This window comes from Balaenoptera physalus, assembly GCF_965194825.1.
Source record: "Balaenoptera physalus genome assembly, chromosome: 15".
In the NCBI taxonomy this organism is placed as follows: domain Eukaryota; kingdom Metazoa; phylum Chordata; class Mammalia; order Artiodactyla; family Balaenopteridae; genus Balaenoptera; species Balaenoptera physalus.
The window spans coordinates 35,932,005-35,951,313 of record NC_138894.1 but is presented as its reverse complement, the minus strand read 5'-3'; the positions used below and the strand labels follow the sequence as shown (position 1 = coordinate 35,951,313).

The following is a 19,309-nucleotide window of genomic DNA, read 5'->3' as shown; positions in this document are numbered from 1 at the left end:
AAATGAGGAAAGAAATCAAAAAATGCCTAGAAACAAATGGAAACAAAACCAAAACAATCGAAAATCTATTGGATGCAGTAAAAGCAGTTCTAAGAGGGAAGTTTATAGCAATGAAAGCCTATCTCATGAAATAAGAAAAATTTCAAATAAGCAACCTAACCTTACACCTAAAGAAACCAGAAAAAGATGAATAAATAAAACCCAAAGTAAGCAGAAGGAAAGAAATAATAAAGATTAGAGCAGAAATAAATAAAATAGACACTAAAAAACAATCAATAAAACTTAAGAGTTGCTCCTTTGAAAAGACAAAATCAATACACCATCAGCCAGATTCATTAGAATAAAAGGTGAGAAGGCACAAATAAATAAAATCAGAAATGAAAGAGGGAATCTTACAACCAACGCCACAGAAATTAAAAGGATCATAAGAGACTACTACAAAAACTTACACAGCAATAAAATGAACAACTTGCAAGAAATGGACAGATTCCTAGAAATGTACAATCTCCCAAGAGTGAATCAAGAATAAATAGAAGTATGAACAGACTGATTACAAATAAAGAAACTGAATCAATAATTTAAAGAAAGCCACCTACAAACAAAAGTGCAGAACCAGATGGCTTCACAGATAAACTCTAACAAACATTTTAAAAGAATTAACACCTATCCTTCTCTAACTAGTCAAAAAAATTGAAAAGGAAGAAACACTTCCGAAATCATTCTATGAGGACAGCATAACCCTGATACCGAAACAAGACAAAGACACAAAAAAAACCCCCACAAAATTACAGGCTAATTTCACTGATGAACACAGATCCAAAAATATTCATCAAAATATTAGCAAACTGAATTCAATAATATATTAAAACAATCATACTCCATCATTAAGTGATATTTACCCCAGGGATGCAAGGATACTTCAACATCTGCAAATTACTCAGCGTGATATACCACATTAACAAACTGAAGAATAAAAATCATATATGATTGGGAGAGGAGATCAAGATGGTGGAATAAAAGGATGTAGAGCTCACCTCCTCCCATAAATACATCAAAAATACATTGACATGTGGAACAATTCTCACAGAATATCTGCTGAACTCTGGCAAAAGACCTTTTGTAATCAGAACTACAAGAAAGATGACACGTAACGTAACAGGGTAGGAGGAAAGGGAAAAAAGGAGCGTGCATCTCTGGAAGGAAGCTGTAAAACGGGAAAGGTTTCCTCACCTGGGGCACCCCCTTCACCAGCTGGGAGATCAGCAAGAACAGAAAGGGCATGGCATAGGCTCAGAGAAGAGTGTAGCAGCCAGCTGGCAGCAGGCAGAACATAGAGAGACCATGACAGGTGGTCCTGGCCACCTCCCTGCACTCCCCAAAAGAGATGTGCACACACCAGCAGGTGTGTACGATGCCTGGGTGTTGAATATCAAGATTTAACAGAGAGACCCAGGAAGAGGACTGGGGTAGGCTGCACAGAGATACCCTAAAGGGGCTGGAGTGTGGTCTGAGCCGCAACCACGTGTGTGCACAGGATGAAGCTGAAGTTTAATAATAGAAGCTCCATTGTTAACACACATGAAGGGAGGGGTGGGGGCCCACCAGGGCAGCATCATTCTCACTTTATTTTTTATTGTAATATATTTGACTTACAATGTTGTGTTAGTTTCAGGTGTACAGCAAAGTGATTTAGTTATACATATATGTGTATCTATTCTTTTCCGGATTCTTTTACCTTATAGGTTATTACACAGTATTGACTAGATTTCCCTGTGCTATACAGTAGGTCCTTATTACCTATTTTATATATAGTAGTGTGTATATGTTAATCTCAACCGCCTAATTTCTCCCTCCTGCCCCCCACCTTCCCCCTCTGGTAGCCATAACTTTGTTTTTTAAGCCTGTGAGTCTTTTTCTGTTTTGTAAATAAGTTCATTTGAATAGTTTTTTAGACTCCACATACAAATGATATCGTATGATATTTGCCTTTCTCTGTCTGACTTCATAATCTCTAGGTCCATCCATGTTGCTGCAAATAGCATTATTTCATTATTTTTTTATGGCTGAGTAATATTCCATATGTACCACATCTTCTCTATCCACACCTCTGTAGATGAACATTTAGGTTGCTACTATGTCTTGGCTACTGTAAATAGTGCTGCAATGAACAGTGGGGTATATGAACCTTTTTGAAGTATGGTTTTCTCCGGATATATGCCCAGGAGTGGGATTGCTGGGTCATATGGTGACTCTATTTTAAGTTTTTTTAGGAACCTCCATACTGTTCTCCACAATGGCTGTATCAATGTACATTCCCACCAACAACGTAGGAGGGTTCCCTTTTCTCCACACCCTCTCTAGCATTTGTTGTTTGTAGACTTTTTGATGATGGTCTTTCTAACCAGTGTGAGGTGATATCTCCTTGTAGATTTGATTTGCATTTCTCTAATAATTAGTGATGTTAAGCATCTTTTCATCTGCTTTTCGGCCATCTGTATGTCTTCTTTAGAGAAATGTCTATTTAGATCTTCTGCCCATTTTATCATGGGGTGGTTTTTTTGATATTGAGCTGCATGAACTGTTTGTATATTCTGGAAATTAATCCTATGTTGGTTGCATCATTTGCAAATATTTTCTCCCATTCTGTGGGTTGTCTTTTTGTTTTGTTTATGGTTTATTTGCTATGCAAAAGCCTTTAAGTTTAATTAGGTCCCATTTGTTTATTTTTGTTATTTTCATTACTCTAGGAGGTGAATCCAAAAAGATATTGCTGTGATTTATGTCAAAGAGTATTCTGCCTATGTTTTCCTCTAAGGGTTTTATAGTATCCAGTCTTACACTTAGGTCTTTTACCCATTTTGAGTTTATTTTTGTGCATGGTATTAAAGAATATTCTAATTTTATTTTTTTTTACATGTAGCTGTCCAGTTTTCCCAGCACCATTTATTGAAGAGACTGTCTTTCCTCCATTGCATAATCTTGCCACCTTTGTCGTAGATTAATTGGCCATAGGTGTGTGGGTTTACTTCTGGGATTTCTATCCTGTTCCACTGATCTATAAGTCTGGTTTTGTGCCAGTACCATACTGATTCGATTACTGTAGCTTTATAGTATAGTCTAAAGTCAGGGGGCCTCATTCCTCCAGCTCCACTTTTCTTTCTCAAGATTGTTTTGGCTATTCAGGGTCTTTTGTGTTTCCATACAAATTTTAAGATTTTTTGTTCTAGATCTGCGAAAAATGCCATAGGTAATTTGATAGGGATTGCATTGAATATGTAGATTACCTTGGATAGTATAGTCATTTGGATAATATTGATTCTTCTAATCCAAGAACATGGTATATCTTTCCAGCTGTTTGTGTCATCTTCTATTTCTTTCATCAGCATATTATAGTTTTTGGAATACAGGTCTTTTGCCTCCTTACATAGGTTTATTCCTAGGTATTTTATTCTTTCTGATGCGATGGTAAATGGCATTGTTTCCTTAATTTCTCTTTCTGATATTTCATTGTTAACGTATAGAAATGCAACAGATTTACGTATGTTAATTTTGTATCCTGCAACTTTACCAAATTCACTGATGAGCTCTAGTAGTTTTCTGGTAGCATCTTTAAGATTCTGTATGTATAGTAACATGTCATCTGCAAATAGTGACAGTTTTACTTCTTTTCCAGTTTGGATTCTTTTATTTCTTTTTCTTCTCTGATTGCTGTGGTTAAGACTTCCAAAACTATGTTGAATAAAAGTGGTGAGAGCAGACATCCTTGTCTTGTTCCTGATCTTAGAAGAAATGCTTTCCGTTTTTCACCATTGAGTACGATGTTAGCTGTGGGTTTGTCATATATGCCCTTTATTATGTTGTGGTAGGTTCCCTCTATCTCCACTTTCTGTAAAGTTTTTATCATAAATGGGTGATGAATTTTGTCAAAAGCTTTTTCTGCATCCATTGAGATGATCACATGGGTTTTATTCTTCAATTTATTAATGTGCTATATCACATTGATAGATATGTGGATATTGAGAAATCCTGGCATCCCTGGGATAAGTCCCACTTGATCACGCTGTATGAGCCTTTTAATGTATTGTTGGACTTGGACTGCTAGTATTTTGTTCAGGATTTTTGCATCTATATTCATCAATGATATTGGCCTGTAATTTTCTCTTCTTTTTGGTGCTATTTTTTTCTGGTTTTGGTATCAGGGTGATGGTGGACTCATAGAATGAGCTTGGAAGTGTTCCTTCCTCTGCAATTTTCTGAAACAGTTTCAGAAGGATAGATGTTAACTCTTCTCTCAATGATTGATAGAATTCTCCTCTGAAGCCATCTGGTCCTGGACTTTTGTTTGTCAGGAGTTTTTTTTTTTTTTTTTTTTTTTAAGAAATTCACGTTCTTTTATTTATTTATTTATTTATGACTGTGTTGGGTCTTCGTTTCTCTGCGAGGGCTTTCTCTAATTGTGGCAAGTGGGGACCACTCTTCATCGCGGTGCACGGGCCTCTCACCATCGCGGCCTCTCTTGTTGCGGAGCACAGGCTCCAGACGCGCAGGCTCAGTAGTTGTGGCTCACGGGCCCAGTTGCTCCGTGGCATGTGGGATCTTCCCAGACCAGGGCTCGAACCCGTGTCCCCTGCATTGGCAGGCAGATTCTCAACCACTGCGCCACCAGGGAAGCCCTGTCAGGAGTTTTTTAATCACAGTTTCAATTTCATTGCTTGGTTGGTCTGTTCTTGTTTTCTATTTCTTCCTGGTTCAGTTTTGGGAGACTGTACCTTTCTAAGAGTTTGTCTATTTCTTCTAGGTTGTCCGTTTTGTTGGCATACAGTTGACTGTAGTAGTCTCTTATGATCCTTTGTATTTCAGTGGTGGCAGTTGTAACTTCTCCTTTTTTCATTTCTAATTTATTGATTTCATTTCTTATTTATTGATTTCAGCCCTCTCCCTTTTTCCCTGATGAGTCTGGCTAAAGGTTTATCAATTTTATTTACCTTTTGAAAGAACTGGCTTTTAGTTTCATTGATCTTTTCTATTGTTTCCTTCATTTCTATTTCATTTATTTATGCTCTGATCTTTATGATTTCTTTCCTTCTGCTAACTTTGAGTTTTGTTTGTTCTTCTTTCTGTAGTTGCTTTAGATTTAAGATCAGGTTGTTTATTTGGGATTTGTCTTGTTTTATGAGGTAAGACAGTATTGCTATGAACTTACCTCTTAGAACTGCTTTTGCTGCATCCCATAGGTTTTGGATTGTCTTGTTTACATTTTCATTTGTCTCTAGGTATTTTTTGATTTCCTCTTTGATTTTTCCAGTGATCCATTGGCTACTCAGTAGCATATTGTTTAGGCTTCACGTGTTTGTGTTTTTTAGTTTTTTTTTTTTCTTATAGTTGATTTCTAATCTCATAGCATTATGGTCAGAGAACATGCTTGATATAATTTCAATTTTCTTAAATTTCACAAGGCTTGCTTTATGGCCCAGCACATGGTCTATTCTGGAGAATTTTCCATGTGTACTTAAAAAGAATGTGTATTCTGCTGCTTTCAGATGGAATGCTCTATAAATATCAATTAAGTCCATCTAATGTGTCACTTAAGACCTGTTTCCCTATTGATTTTCTGTCTGGATGATCTGTCCATTGATGTAAGTGTGGTGTTGAAGTCCCCCACTACTATTGTGTTACTGTCAATTTCTTCTTTTATGGCTGTTAGCATTTGCCACATGTATTGAGGTGCTCCTATATCTCTCTCCTCCTGTTGGGCCATTAGTATAAGTAGTTGAACTGGGTTTGGGTTCTATTGTTGCTATGATTACCTTCAGTGCTTCACAGATTTCAAATTTTTCTAATGATAGCATGGGCCTATGTGTGATTACTGGGGTCCTAGCAGGTTTTTCAAAAAGTTTCTGCATCATCCACATTTTTCAGCTATACCTACATGCCTACAATACAGAATTGATCTCTCTTTCCTTAAATTCTTGCCCATCACCTAGTGGTAGATTGCTGCCACTTGTTACTTAGTTCCTACTGGACTATTAGTGGAGATCAAAGGACTTACTCTGCTGTCCTGGCCAGCTTCAGTTTTAGACTGATCATGTGTCCTGATGCTAAGGGATGGAGCTTGCTCAACATCCTTGCCCTTCCTTCCAGTGGCAGCCAAACTCTGCCTTGTATATGTGGTGGGTCTAGTGCAGAAATTTTCTGCCCTCTCCCAGTATTAGAAGACCTCTAATGGTACTGGTATAAGATCCTGAGCCCAGGACTATTTTCTCTCCTTCTCCCAAGGGTTGAAAGGCTTTTTTTCTTTTACCTTCTCCACGGTTTTAACAATGGGTCTTTACCTGTGTTCTGCAGAAAGACAGAGTTTGCTGCCCATCCCCCAGTGTCACAAAGTTTTTGGTCTACATGAGTGAAGGGTCCAAATTGGGGGGGGGGGGTGGGTCTTCATGCCTTTCTCAAAGCAGTGGCGGATCCCATCCTCTATGCCTGTAACATCATTGATGGCTTTCTCTGATCTCTTACCCAGCTCCCAGTCTTTCTCATGAGCACTCAGTGGAGGTCCATGGAAAAGGACATATGAGTCAGTTAAATTCCTCCTGGATCTTAGCTCCAACTAAGATGTTACCAATCCATTAAGTCTTTAGTTGATTTCCTCTTTCTCACCTGTGTGATACCTATGCCTTTCTTCTTTGCTCTGCCACAAATGAGGGAGTCAGGGAATCCTGTCACTCTCTCCTGAGAGGGGCTACTCTCAACTTGGATTTCCAGGTATTTGGTCACTCCATAACTTCAGCTCTCTAATGGGTTCCAGAAAAGTTTTCATTTTGTAGTTCATCTGTTTTGTTTGGGAAGAAGCGATATTCTTTCCAGCTTTCTATACTGTAGACATAAGTAGAAGTATCTCATAGCAATTAGCTTTAAAAAAAAAAAGTGCTGTGCATGTATTCACAAGGAAGAAAGACTGAAAAAAAAAAAAGAAAAAAGAAAGAAATTCTCATATAGAAAGGGTGGTTATTAATGTGGTAGACTTTTGGGTCATTTACATTTTTCTTCTATGTGCTATTCTATATCTCTCAAGTCCTTTACAGAGATCTAATTTTATAACTTAAAAAAAAGATCTGTATGTGCATATACATATGTGTATTCTATTTTTTAAGTCAAGTGCAAATGATAGAACATTATTTTACCATAGAAATGCCATTTATTTGTTGTTTTTAAAATAAACTTCCAAATAAATTCTGTATCCTCAGAATTCATACAATTACATATGTATTCAATATCTGTAATCTTTCTCAGTATCCTCTGTTCAATGTAAAAGACAAAATTCTTGCTAGGAAAAAAAATTAAAGTTTGATTTAAGAGAATAATTATGCTTAAAGCTTCATAAGACTCTCTCTTTTTCTTATAAATTTATTTATTTATTTTTGGCTGCGTTGGGTGTTTGTTGCTGTGCACGGGCTTTCTCTGTGGCGAGCGGGGGCTATTCTTTGTTGTGGTGCGTGGGCTTCTCATTGCAGTGGCTTCTCTTGTTGTGAAGCACGGGTTCTAGGCACGTGGGCTTCAGTAGTTGTGGCATGTGGGCTCAGTAGTTGTGGCTCGCGGGCTCTAGAGCACAGGCTCAGTAGTTGTGGCACATGGGCTTAGCTGCTCCACGGCATGTGGGATCTTCCCAGACCAGGACTCGAACCCGTGCCCCCAGCATTGGCAGGTGGATTCTTAACCACTGCACCACCAGGGAAGTCCCCATAAGAATCTCAATACAGCAGTTTTTCTTGTTTTGAGAGCCTTGTGTTTAAGAAAACTAACTGTTTTTATTCATATTATGTCTTACACCTCATATTATAATCTCCCCACAATGACAGCTACTACGATTGCCAAAGTGATTTCTGTCACTCCAGGTTATAATGTAAATGTAGCTCAGGAAATAAGATAAACAGCAATTGAAGAGTAAAAGGCAGCTCTAAACCAACCCCCGCCAAACTGAATATTTCTTTTAAACTGTCAATGTTAAACATATCAAAGGAGTTTTCAGGCAAAAACTTAATATATTTAAGCAGTAAAAAGACTTCTGAACAATTTACTTAGATTATCCCTTTACCATATTACCTTTCCTCCAAAAAAGGATAGAAAAAGTCATTATGCAATGAACTTGTAATAATTTACATACAGTAACGTACCAAAAAGTACCTTAGAGACCGTTCTCTGGTACTAAGTAATTTGATGGTGGTCATTGAAGGGTAAAACAGTTTTGGTTTATAATTTCCAAAGATAATCTCATTTCCAAAAGAACATTTCTATGAAATCAATCTCATTTTCAAAGAAAAGAACTAATTAATTACACAAACCCCGTGTTTCATTTTTTTACTTAGTAAGAATGGCTATCAAGCAAGTTACCAAAACTATTTTCCAATTGTCTATTTTCAGAGTTGCGTGGCATACCATACATTCCACTCACTTCCTTCTTTCTTTCCTTCTTTCTTTCCTGTTTCTTCCTTCCTTCCTTCCTTCCTTCCTCCCTTCCTCCCTCCCTCCCTTCCTTCCTTTAAAATTTACTAAGCTCGGTGAAGAGGATATTGTGCTGAACAAAACTTAAAATGTTTCTACCCTTCAAGAGGCCTTTTCTTACATCCTCAATTTGTCTCAGACTTGGTTCTTATTTTATTCCTGTATATTTTCATCCCAGCACTTAATAATAATTGCACAGTTCCTCAGTTACAGTAGGTACTCTTCGAAGACATGGATTTTCAGCATCTTAATGTCCTTACTACCAAGCACCATCTCACAAATAATAGAGTACTCACAATGCATGATGAATAAAACAGATAAATAAACAAAGGAGCTTATAGTCTAGCACACACAGAAACGCATAGATAGATACAATAGAGCAATAAAATCTAAGATGAGCTATAATGACAGTATTCAGAGATTACAAAGGAGTCAGCAGATCAACTCTATTAGGGGTGGAAGTGGTCAAAAAGCTTCATTCAGCACATGATATTTAAATTGAATCTTGAAGGATGGTTAGAAGTGAGTCATAAGCTTCAGAAGAGAAGAAATAATTTCAAGTAGAGAGAAAGTCATGAGCAAATTAAGAGAGATAAAAAAATAGCATGTTATGATCAGAAAATAGCAAATAGACTGGTATGACTGAAGCATGGGGTGACAGGGAAATTACCCTGAGATATGAATCTGGAAAAGGTACAGGGGACTAGGTCAAGGAATGGGGGAGGAGGCAGATAGACAAATATGTCAGGCTAGAGTATGCCATGAGAACTTTATCCTGTATGCCGTGAGAAATCCCTGCAAAGGTGAGAAGAATAAAGTTAAATGATAAGATTTGATTTTAGAAAACTTACTCTAGGGGACATACAGAATAGAATAAGGAAAATGAAAGGACAGATGGTTGGGAAAGTAAAGTTAGAGGTAAAAGAACAATTAGGAGACTACTTAAATAGTCCAAGACAAATATGACTACAACAAGAATTAAACCAGCCATACTGGGAAGAGAAAACTTTAAAGGAAAAAAAAAAAAAAACTGAAAAAAGAAATCGATGTAATTTTGTCCTCAATTAGATTTAGAGAGGCTCATTTACAAATGAGTACTGCCCTCATTTGTTAAATGGTAATAATTAGTGCTTACCTCAAAGAAATATTATAAATACCTGAGATAATGCATGTAAAATACTTCATAATATGACCGCCAAAGAAAAAGGTTTATAAACATGGCAGTAATTATTTTGTTGATGCTGATGCTGATTGGATTTGAATCCTGGCTTCAATACTTACTCCCTGTGTGACCTTCATGAAGTTACTTAATCTCTCTTTGCCTCACATTCCTCCTCTGTAACAATGGCGTATGCTCCCTAGTACCTCATAGATAAGTATTATTTTGAGTTTTATAGATGTAATAACATATTCATGAAGGGTTTATAAAAATTTAGACCAATATCTGAAACTTTATTTTTAAGAAAAAGTTATTAATAGAAAATAGGAGTTGAAAATGATTCTCGGATTTCCAATATGGGCAAACGGTGATACTGAGAGGAGGAGGCTCCTTTAAAAAGCCAATCATTCTCCCTCAAATTCTTTAAGATGAATTAAGTGTTCTTCTCAGTGTTTTGCAAGCACACTATACATATTACAACACTCACCACGGTATATTTTAACTGTCTATTTTCATGTCTATTATCCTCAGTAAATACTGATGATATCTAAGGGCAAAAAACTGTGTCTGTTAATTCTGCATCCCCAAAAAGCAGGATGCATCTGGTATATAAATAGGCACAATATACGTTAGTGAAATAATTAAACTTAAAGGAGATACGAATTCCTTTAACAAGTCCAGAGAATATTTGGAAAGAATGGTATTTCCAAAGAATTTTACATGCTACTCCCCTACGGGCCTTAAAATTTCATCAAACAGAATGTAAAAACTAGTATATTATACTACTCTTTTCTAGTGAATTCTGACTAGATAGAAAGTGTTGAAATGCAAATCTGTAAAGAAAATAGCAGAGAATAAAGTAAATAATATAAACAAAAAGAAATTATTCAAGAGTTTCCAACTTTCTTTTTCACCATGACCATATAAATATAGCAGTGCCACACTGTAAAGGGCTAATATTAAGACTTTCAAAATAAGAGCTAAGGGAACATCAAAAGTATTCCAGAATATTTATGTATATGGAGCCATAATCTCACTATCTGTTGTATTTCCATTGTTTCATACTATACCTTAGATGAAGATCTTCTGAAAACTTCAGACAGGCGTAGATAAATTCTTTAATTTGGTTGTAAACTTTTGGCACAAATTCAGAGAATGGAAACTTTTTTGGAAATGGTTGCTGTAAGCAAGAATTAATGAAAGCCAAGTCACAAACCAACATACATTGAAAATACTTATGAATTAATTAAAATGCAAAAGAAATTTTCTTCCACACTGTGAACTTCCTGCTTAACAACCTCAAATTAAAAAAAAAAATTTGTGAAAGTTTTCTGATACTAAAAAGAATAAGATTAAATTAAATAAACAATAATTCAAATGCCCTCCAAAACCTGATAAATAAATTGTGATACATATTCAGCAATAAAAAGTAATGAATTATTGATACATGCAACAACTTAGATGAATCTCAAAAGCATTATGTTCAGTGAAAGAAGCCAGTCTCAAAAGGTTACATACTATATGATTCCATTTATTAGGCATTCTAGAAAAGGCAAAAGTGATGGATAGCAACAAGACTGGTGGTTGGCAAAGGCTGGGGGTTAGAGGAGGAACTGATTAAGAAGGTGTAGCATGAGGGAATTTTTTGGAATCATGGAACTGTTCTGTATCATTATTGTAGTAGTACATACATGACTCAATGCACTGTCAAAACCAATACAGTTATGTATCATGGTAAATTCTACTGTATGTTTTGGGGATAAAATGTCCTAATAGTATAATAAAAGCAAGTATTTGAAAGTGTAAGCCAAAATGGAACACTTCCAGAAATCCCCCAAACACTTCAGAGGTGACAATACCCCAAAGCCATTTACTGATTCCCCAAACAGGAACTTCTGTTCTTCTAAGCCCTTCTAAGCCCAAAAATCATCCTTTGAAGGTGTTTTAGATTTCTAACCCATTGAGTTAGAAGTTATGCCTTTAATGAGACTGATACAAAGAAAGCTTTAAGGGGATGCCAAATCAGAGAAGTTTATTTTAAAGTGTTCCTTACCTTTTCCAGCTCTGTATCTTGGAATGGGAATTGTCCTACCACCTTTTTATATATCTCTTCACTTGTTACTGGTATAGGACTGTAGTTGTCAGAATCAAGTATGTTTCTATAAAGAAAATAAAAGAAGAAAGGAAGGGAGGAGGGAAAAAGGAAAGAAGGGTTAGTTAATCACTATAGTGATCACAAATAATTTTCAGGTGAGCTCCAAGAGTTGTATATCCACCACAACCCAAAATAAATGTTTCCCAGTCCCTAATCTATTCCTTTTACAATACAGCTATTTGGTCTCAGGTAAGGACATCTTTAAAAAAAAAAAAAAAAAAAAAGACAGAAGGAAAATTACATTCTAAAACAAATGGAACACAATTATAAACATGACCTCACAGTATTTGAGATTTACAGGTCAGAGAGAAAATTTTAAGGCAACATGTTGAAGCCTTAAGGCAAGTGAGAAGTAAATAATAAAAGAATGTGAGCTCTGGAGAAGGCAAAGAGGTTTTATTTGCTTTTTTTAAAAAATAAGACATTTTTGATTATGTTCTTTAATTCTGTACTAGATCTAACTTTCAAAACTGGCAGATGAGGAAAAGCAAGTTCTATAATAAATCCAAATTATGTTCATTTACTTCATCTACTGCTCTATATAAAGAATGACTTTTTCTTCATCCATAGGTTCCGCCTCCTTAACTGGACTGGGGGTTCTCTAAAAGCAAAAACCATACTACCAAAATCAAAAAAGAAATTTACTGAAGGCATCAAATCAGATGCTCTTAAAACCATGGATATATCACGTTACTAATTTTCAAGAGATAATCCTCCTCTAAATAAAACTGTATCATGAATAAACCGGGCTTTTAGAAACACAAATGTTTATATTAATATATAAATGAGTTGCACTACATGATTATCAGAGACATGTTCATAAAATGTGAAGAGTAAGATTAAAGGGACAATGTAATATCTTAAAGCTATAAGAACCTGAAAGTAGAGTGAGCTGATCTGGGGAAGAGGTCTTACAGTAAGCAGAAAGATCACTTTAAGGAGTAAAGGTTCAAAAGGAGAAGAAACAAGTGAGCTGACATGAGTTGTGTGCCAGGAAAACAGAGCAAGGAAACATTTGTAAGTGGAGGTGTAATACAATAATTTTCTTATTGTTGTATGCATGTTGCAGTAACTATTTAAATAATATGCTTCAAATACTGGATTGTAATAGATCTCTTCTCTGGGTATAAGAGAAGAAAGAAGATGAGGAATCACATGAGTGAGTCTTCAAAAAAGTTCCAAAAAAACGAAATTACTCGAAAGGGCTCAAAAGCCACTACCTTACAAGTGAGACACAGACTGGGCATGATCCTCAAAGAGAAAATCAAAGAACAGATTAAGAAGACACAAAGTGATCTGGTTGGTATGAACCAAGGTATATGACACTCATTCATGGAAACAAAAAAGCCAAAATGGGATCTGGGGACTCCTCACATAGTAGGTACTAATATACTGAGACTGGATATCTCAGGAACTTTATTTGGGACACCACTACACCTTACTTGAATTCTTAATCATAACTGGGATCAGAGCTAGAAAAAATAAGCCACATATACTTGTTGCTTATTACATCTGAAAAACTTTATGTATAAAGACGTGTGTACACACATGCATGCACACACGTGCACGCGCACATGCACACACACACACACAAACTATAGACAATTTCTCACCTGAAAATACCTGACCACTTCTTTAGCAAAGTTTCACTATATTGATCTCTGATTTCTAACAGCATGTCAAAAAGCTGATTTACAGGAAAACCATACACCTGAAACAAAATAAGAAAATAGCTTCATTTCATAAGGTGATTTTTTTAAGCAACATGAGAGATTAGGCACGGAAAGATATTTTTGTTCTTTGGCCAACAATTTAAATAAAATCATGATAAGAAAAATCTTTCATTCCCACCTAATATCTAGTGTTCATTCTCAAGAATTAAAAGATATATACCAATATAAGCCAGTCAGAAAAAAATTAAAAGATGAACATTAAAATTAATATACACTGGGTATAAATGTCAGCTAACTTTTCCCTACAACTCCTTCTGTAACTCTTAGCAACCTTCAGGAATAGGGAGAGAAAATGAGAATGCCACCAATCTCACCCACTTCTAATGCTATTCTATTGGATATAATATGTGGTTCATTATTTAAAATAGTAGTTAAGAAACTCCAAAATCACTCAGACATTATATCTGAATTAAGGACATTTTGAAGAACTAAGGTAGTGAGTTCAATTAATTGATTTGCCTGGAGAAAAAAAGGGGGATGAGAACAATTGATGAGAACATAAACGGTCAAGGTGATGACCAGGAAATGCTACAAAGAGATAAAAAGATCTAGCTCTAGGAAAAGAAGAAACACAACTAAAAACTAAAAGTTACTTACTCAAGCTTAGATAGATAATGAAATGATTTAGAGCTGATGAAACACTCATCTAGGTAAGTCTGTGTAAACATAAACCACAAACCTGAAGTGTGTCAGCAAAAAGCACAATGAGGTTCTTCAAATCTAACACGAGGTTTGGATCAGAGCAGTAAGACTAAAGGAAATAAAAGACAATGAGGAAAAACACGTTTATTAAAAATAAAAGTAAATTTTGATTTACTCAACTGCTTAATGCTGCACCTGGTAAAGGCTCTCTGGAAAACCTTCCTGGTTTAAAGTAACACCAGATTCAGCCAGGGAAGAGTGAGTGAAGACTCCAATAATCCATGATCTACATTTTTAACACTTGGAAATTTAAAAACACACTTCTAAGTAACTGTTTGGTTAAAGAAGAAATCAAAATTGATATTGCAGAGTATTTTAAAATGAACAGCGATGAAAGAGTTCATATCAAAACCTATGGAATGCAGCTAACGCCATTTTAAAAACAAATTACATCTTTATATGTGAACATTAGAAAACATAAAAGATTTAAAATAAACAAACTAAGCACTCAACTCATGAAGCTAGGCCAAAAAAGCCAAAATAAACCATAAGTAAGTGAGAGAACAAAACTGATAAAATAAAAAGCAGACATTAATGACATAGAGAAGACATGAAAGATTTGATCAATGAAACCAAAAGCTCAAGTTAAACATAAAATCAATAAAATAGACAAATCACGGGTAAGTCCAATTAAACAACAAAGAGAAAACAAAACTATACAAAGAATACAAAAACAAACATAAATACAGAGGAAAATACAAATTACAAATAAAGTCCATGTATAATCTCTTATCAACAAATTTGAAAACTGAAATGACACAGGCAATACCTTCTGTGGGCAAGCTACAAAGATGTATATGGCACTATTTTTCAGTGATTTTGATATTCAAATTCTCTTAATTATAGTTTGATTACTTGCCCTCTACTTAATTGCTCAGTTCCTGAAGGAGGAGTGTTGAATTCTCCCACAATGGTGGGGTCCCTTGGTTTCTTTTCCTACTACTTAACAGTTTTTGTTTATATACATACTGATGCTTGCTTGTCCCCAGTAAATGGCTTATTGTCTTTTTGGTGGGTTAAAAATAGTATCAAAACAAATGTTCCTCTCTTCTCCCATTTAATGGTCTTTAACTTCAATCCAATTTTCTTGAAGAATATTGTCCTTTTTGCTCCCCATTCTTTATTTTCAATCTTTCTGTGTAATCTTAATGTATGAATCTCTCTTAGTAACCAAACTATAATACTTTCCAACTCTGGCATTTCTCATGAATACTTACAAATTTGGACCTATTCTAGCCATCTTATTTTAAGTTTTCTATTTTCAATGATTTCTTCTTTCTTTTTTGTATCCTTTCCTGTTTTTCATTGGATCAGTTTTTTCAAATTATCTTATACTGGTTATTAATAAGTTATATACTTTCTGCCCACTGTTTTTTTTTTGTTTTTTTAATAAATTTATTTATTTATTTATTTTTGGCTGTGTTGGGTCTTCGTTTCTGTGCAAGGGCTTTCCTCTAGCTGCCGCGAGCAGGGGCCACTCTTCATCGTGGTGCGCGGGCCTCTCACTATCGTGGCCTCTCTTGTTGCAGAGCACAAGCTCCAGACGCGCAGGCTCAGTAGTTGTGGCTCACGGGCCCAGCTGCTCCGCAGCACGTGGGATCGTCCCAGACCAGGGCTCGAACCCGTGTCCCCTGCATTGGCAGGCGGATTCTCAACCACTGCACCAACAGGGAAGCCCTGCCCACTGTTTATTTGAAATAATCTGAGGTTTTCATCTAAAAAATGTTTTAAACATTAAGCCTCTCCTCTTTTAGGGATTCTTAATAGCATAAACTTTACAAATAATCAAACAATCAGTTATTTAAATTTATCTAGGAGTTTTACTCTCATTTTTGCACACATTTATTTACTCCCATCCCATCTTGTATTTAGAATTTCTTTTTCATTTTTGGTAAAACACCAGTAAGACAGGATGGGTGAAAAGTAAACTTTGAACCCTCATGTGTTTGGAAATGCTTTTCTTTTGCACTCAAACTAAAATACACAATTTCAGATGCGAGAAAACTGTCTGCCCTAATTTACCCTGCCTGACCAAAAAAAATGCATCCTTTCAACTGTAATAATCTAGTCTTTCTTTAATGCAGAGAAATTTCCCTCTTTTATTTAATTACTTCAGTCCCCTGCTTTGTGACTGTACTTTCTTTCCAAATTCCTATTAGATACAACCAAAAATCTACATCAATTATTCATGTTCCTTAACTTGCCATTCATATTTTCCATCTCTTTGTGTCTTCACTCTATATTTTGGGATATATATTTGATTTTGTCTTCCTGATCACAGAATGATATGCAGTTTTATCTATTTAATCTTTGAATTAAATTTCTCTATTATGGTAGTCATAAATTTCCAAGAAAGCAATGTTTATCTTTGATTTCTATCCTTCTGTGGCTTGCTTCCTTCCTTTTCCTCCTTACCACGTTTTCTAAAATTGTGAATATAGTATACATAAAGAAAATAATAAATATAACCTATATGTACAATTTTGCCAGGCAAACAAAACTAAATAGCACCAGCATGCCAGAAGCTCCAAAACAACTTCTTTCCTCTCCACTCAGGAAAACATTATCATGACATTTATGATAATCATTTCCATGTCTTTCCTTCATTTTTTGCTTCTTTGTATTTTTTAACTTAATAAACTTTATTTTTTAGAGCAGTTTTGCATTTACAGATAAATTGAGCAGAAAGTACAGAGTTCCCATATAACCCTTCACACAGAAATTCATGCACAGATTCTCTTATTATAACATCTTGCATTAGTGTGGTAACATTTGGTACAGTTGATGAACCAATACTGACACACTGTTAGTAACTGAAGTCCATAGTTTACAGTAGAGTTTACTCTTTGTCTTATATAATCTATGGGTTTTAACATATGTATAATGACATATTCCACCATTACAATATTGTAGAGAATAGTTTCACTGTTCTAAAAATTCCCTGTCTTCCACTTATTCAGCCCTCCACCCCTCTCCCAAATCCTGGCAACTCTGATCTTTTTACTGTCTCCATAATTTTGCCTTGTCCAGAATGTCATATAGTTGGAATCATATAAGTATATAGCCTTCTCAGATTGGGTTCTTTTACTTAGCAATATGCATTTAACTTTCCTCTATGTCTTTTTGTGGATTGATAGACCATTTCTTTTTTGCCACTGAATAAATATTCAATTATAAGAATGTACCAGAGTTTGTTTATCCATTCACCTACTAAAGGACATCTTGGTTGCTTCCACGTTTTGGCTATTATGAATAAGCTGTTATAAACATGAGTAGGCAGGTTTCTGTGTTAACATAAGTTTTCAACTCATTTGGCAAATACCTAGAGTGTACTTGCTGGATCATATAATAAGAGTATGTTTCATTTTGTAGAAACTGCCAAACTCTCTTCTAAGCTGGCTGTACCATTTTCCAGTCCCATCAACAATGAGAGTTCCTGCTGTTCCACATTCTCTTCAGCATTTGGTGTTGTCAGTATTTTAGCCATTCTAATGGGTGTGTGGTGGTAGCTCATTTTTGTTTTAATTTGTAATTCCCTGAGGACATATGTTGTCAAGCATCTTTTGTATGCTTTCCTGCCATTTGAATATCTTCTTTGGTGAGGTATCTGTTCAGAACTTTTGTCTGTTTTTTAATTGGGCCCGTTTTTTAATTTTTTTCTTACTGTTGAGTGTTAAGAGTTCTCTATATATTTTCAGTACCAGGCCTTTATCACATATGCCTGCCAGTTCATTCTCTTAATTTCATTGCTTTGTAACCATCTAAATACTCAGTCTTACTGAATATTTTCTTTCTCAATGTTATGTAAGTGGAAAAAATCTGTATGTATAATTTTCTGTCTTGCTTTTATAATTCAACATTATACTTGTGAAATTCATCCATGCTACTGTATATAGCTATAGTGTGGGCATTTTCATGCTGTATAATATTCCATGTTAGGAGTTTAACCCAGATTGTTCATTTTATCACCAATGGATATTCAAGTCATTTCTAATTTTGAAAATTCAACAATGCTGGAATGAATATTCTTGCATGTGTATTATGGTGCATTAGGGCAAGTTTCTCAAGGGAATAGAGTTCGGAAAAGAATTTCTGGTTCATGAGGATCTTCAATTTTAAAAGATGATGCTAATTTTTTTAAAAGGGGTTCTGAATACTTCATATCCTTATCAACATTTGTGTTATTAATTCTTACATAATGTTATCTCATTTGGTTTTAATTTGCATTTCAATGATGCACTAAAGTTGAGCACCTTTCATGTTTCTCAGCCAAGTGAATTCCTTCCTTAGTGAAGTACCTGTTTAAATCTTTTGCTTGTTTTTTCTATTGAGATGTCTGTCTCTATTGTCATGATGAACAGTGAAATTTTTATATATTTTATGTTAGTTCTTTGCTGATTTTGTGTTGAAAACATCATTTCTCATCATATAGCTTATTTTATCTACTATCTTTCGTTTTATTGTTTTTTTCTTACAGTTTTAAAGTAGCTTAATATTTAAGGTATGAATCTTTTCCTTTATGGTTAGTGCCTTTGGTTTTTTAGTTAGGAATTCCTTCCCTATCCTAAATCATAAAGATATTCTCTTATACTATCTTCTGAAAGATTTATGGCCTTACATTTTATATTTTGATATTTTATCAACCTGAAATTCTTTTTTTTGTATATTATTTCCCCCATACTGATAGTCAATTGTCCTAGTACTATTCATTGAAATGTCTGTTCTCTACCCACTGACCTGCAATACTATCTCTTTTATAAATATCAAAGATCTTTTTTGGAGGCCCTATATTCTGTTTCATTATCTATCCAATGACAGTACCGGAGTGTCTGGTACTCATTTAATAAGATTTCTAAATTAAGTCTTGATATCCAGTAGAGAAAACCCACCTACCTTATCTCAGTCTTAAGGAGTCTCTTAGCTGTTCCTGGCTTTTGTACTGGCTTAAAAATATTACAATCAGATTGCAAAGGTACTCATCCTCCCAAAAATAAGATTATTGAGATTTTGACTGCCACTGAATTAAATTTATAGATCAATTTTAAGATATCTACAATAATAACT

General features: G+C 35.1%; 1 protein-coding gene across 4 annotated transcripts in view; it reads right to left on the bottom strand.

Moving 5' to 3' along the window:
- Positions 1 to 19,309, bottom strand: part of EXOC6B (exocyst complex component 6B) — a 722,841-nt gene that overhangs the window by 336,184 nt on the left and 367,348 nt on the right. For all 4 annotated transcript variants that reach the window (XM_082426006.1, XM_082426005.1, XM_082426007.1 and 1 more), the window contains 4 exons: positions 14,223 to 14,294; positions 13,424 to 13,521; positions 11,709 to 11,814; positions 10,726 to 10,835 (listed from right to left, as the gene is read on the bottom strand). In XM_082426006.1, coding sequence (XP_082282132.1) covers positions 10,726 to 10,835; positions 11,709 to 11,814; positions 13,424 to 13,521; positions 14,223 to 14,294 — 386 coding nt within the window. The remainder of the gene's footprint in view (positions 1 to 10,725; positions 10,836 to 11,708; positions 11,815 to 13,423; positions 13,522 to 14,222; positions 14,295 to 19,309) is intronic.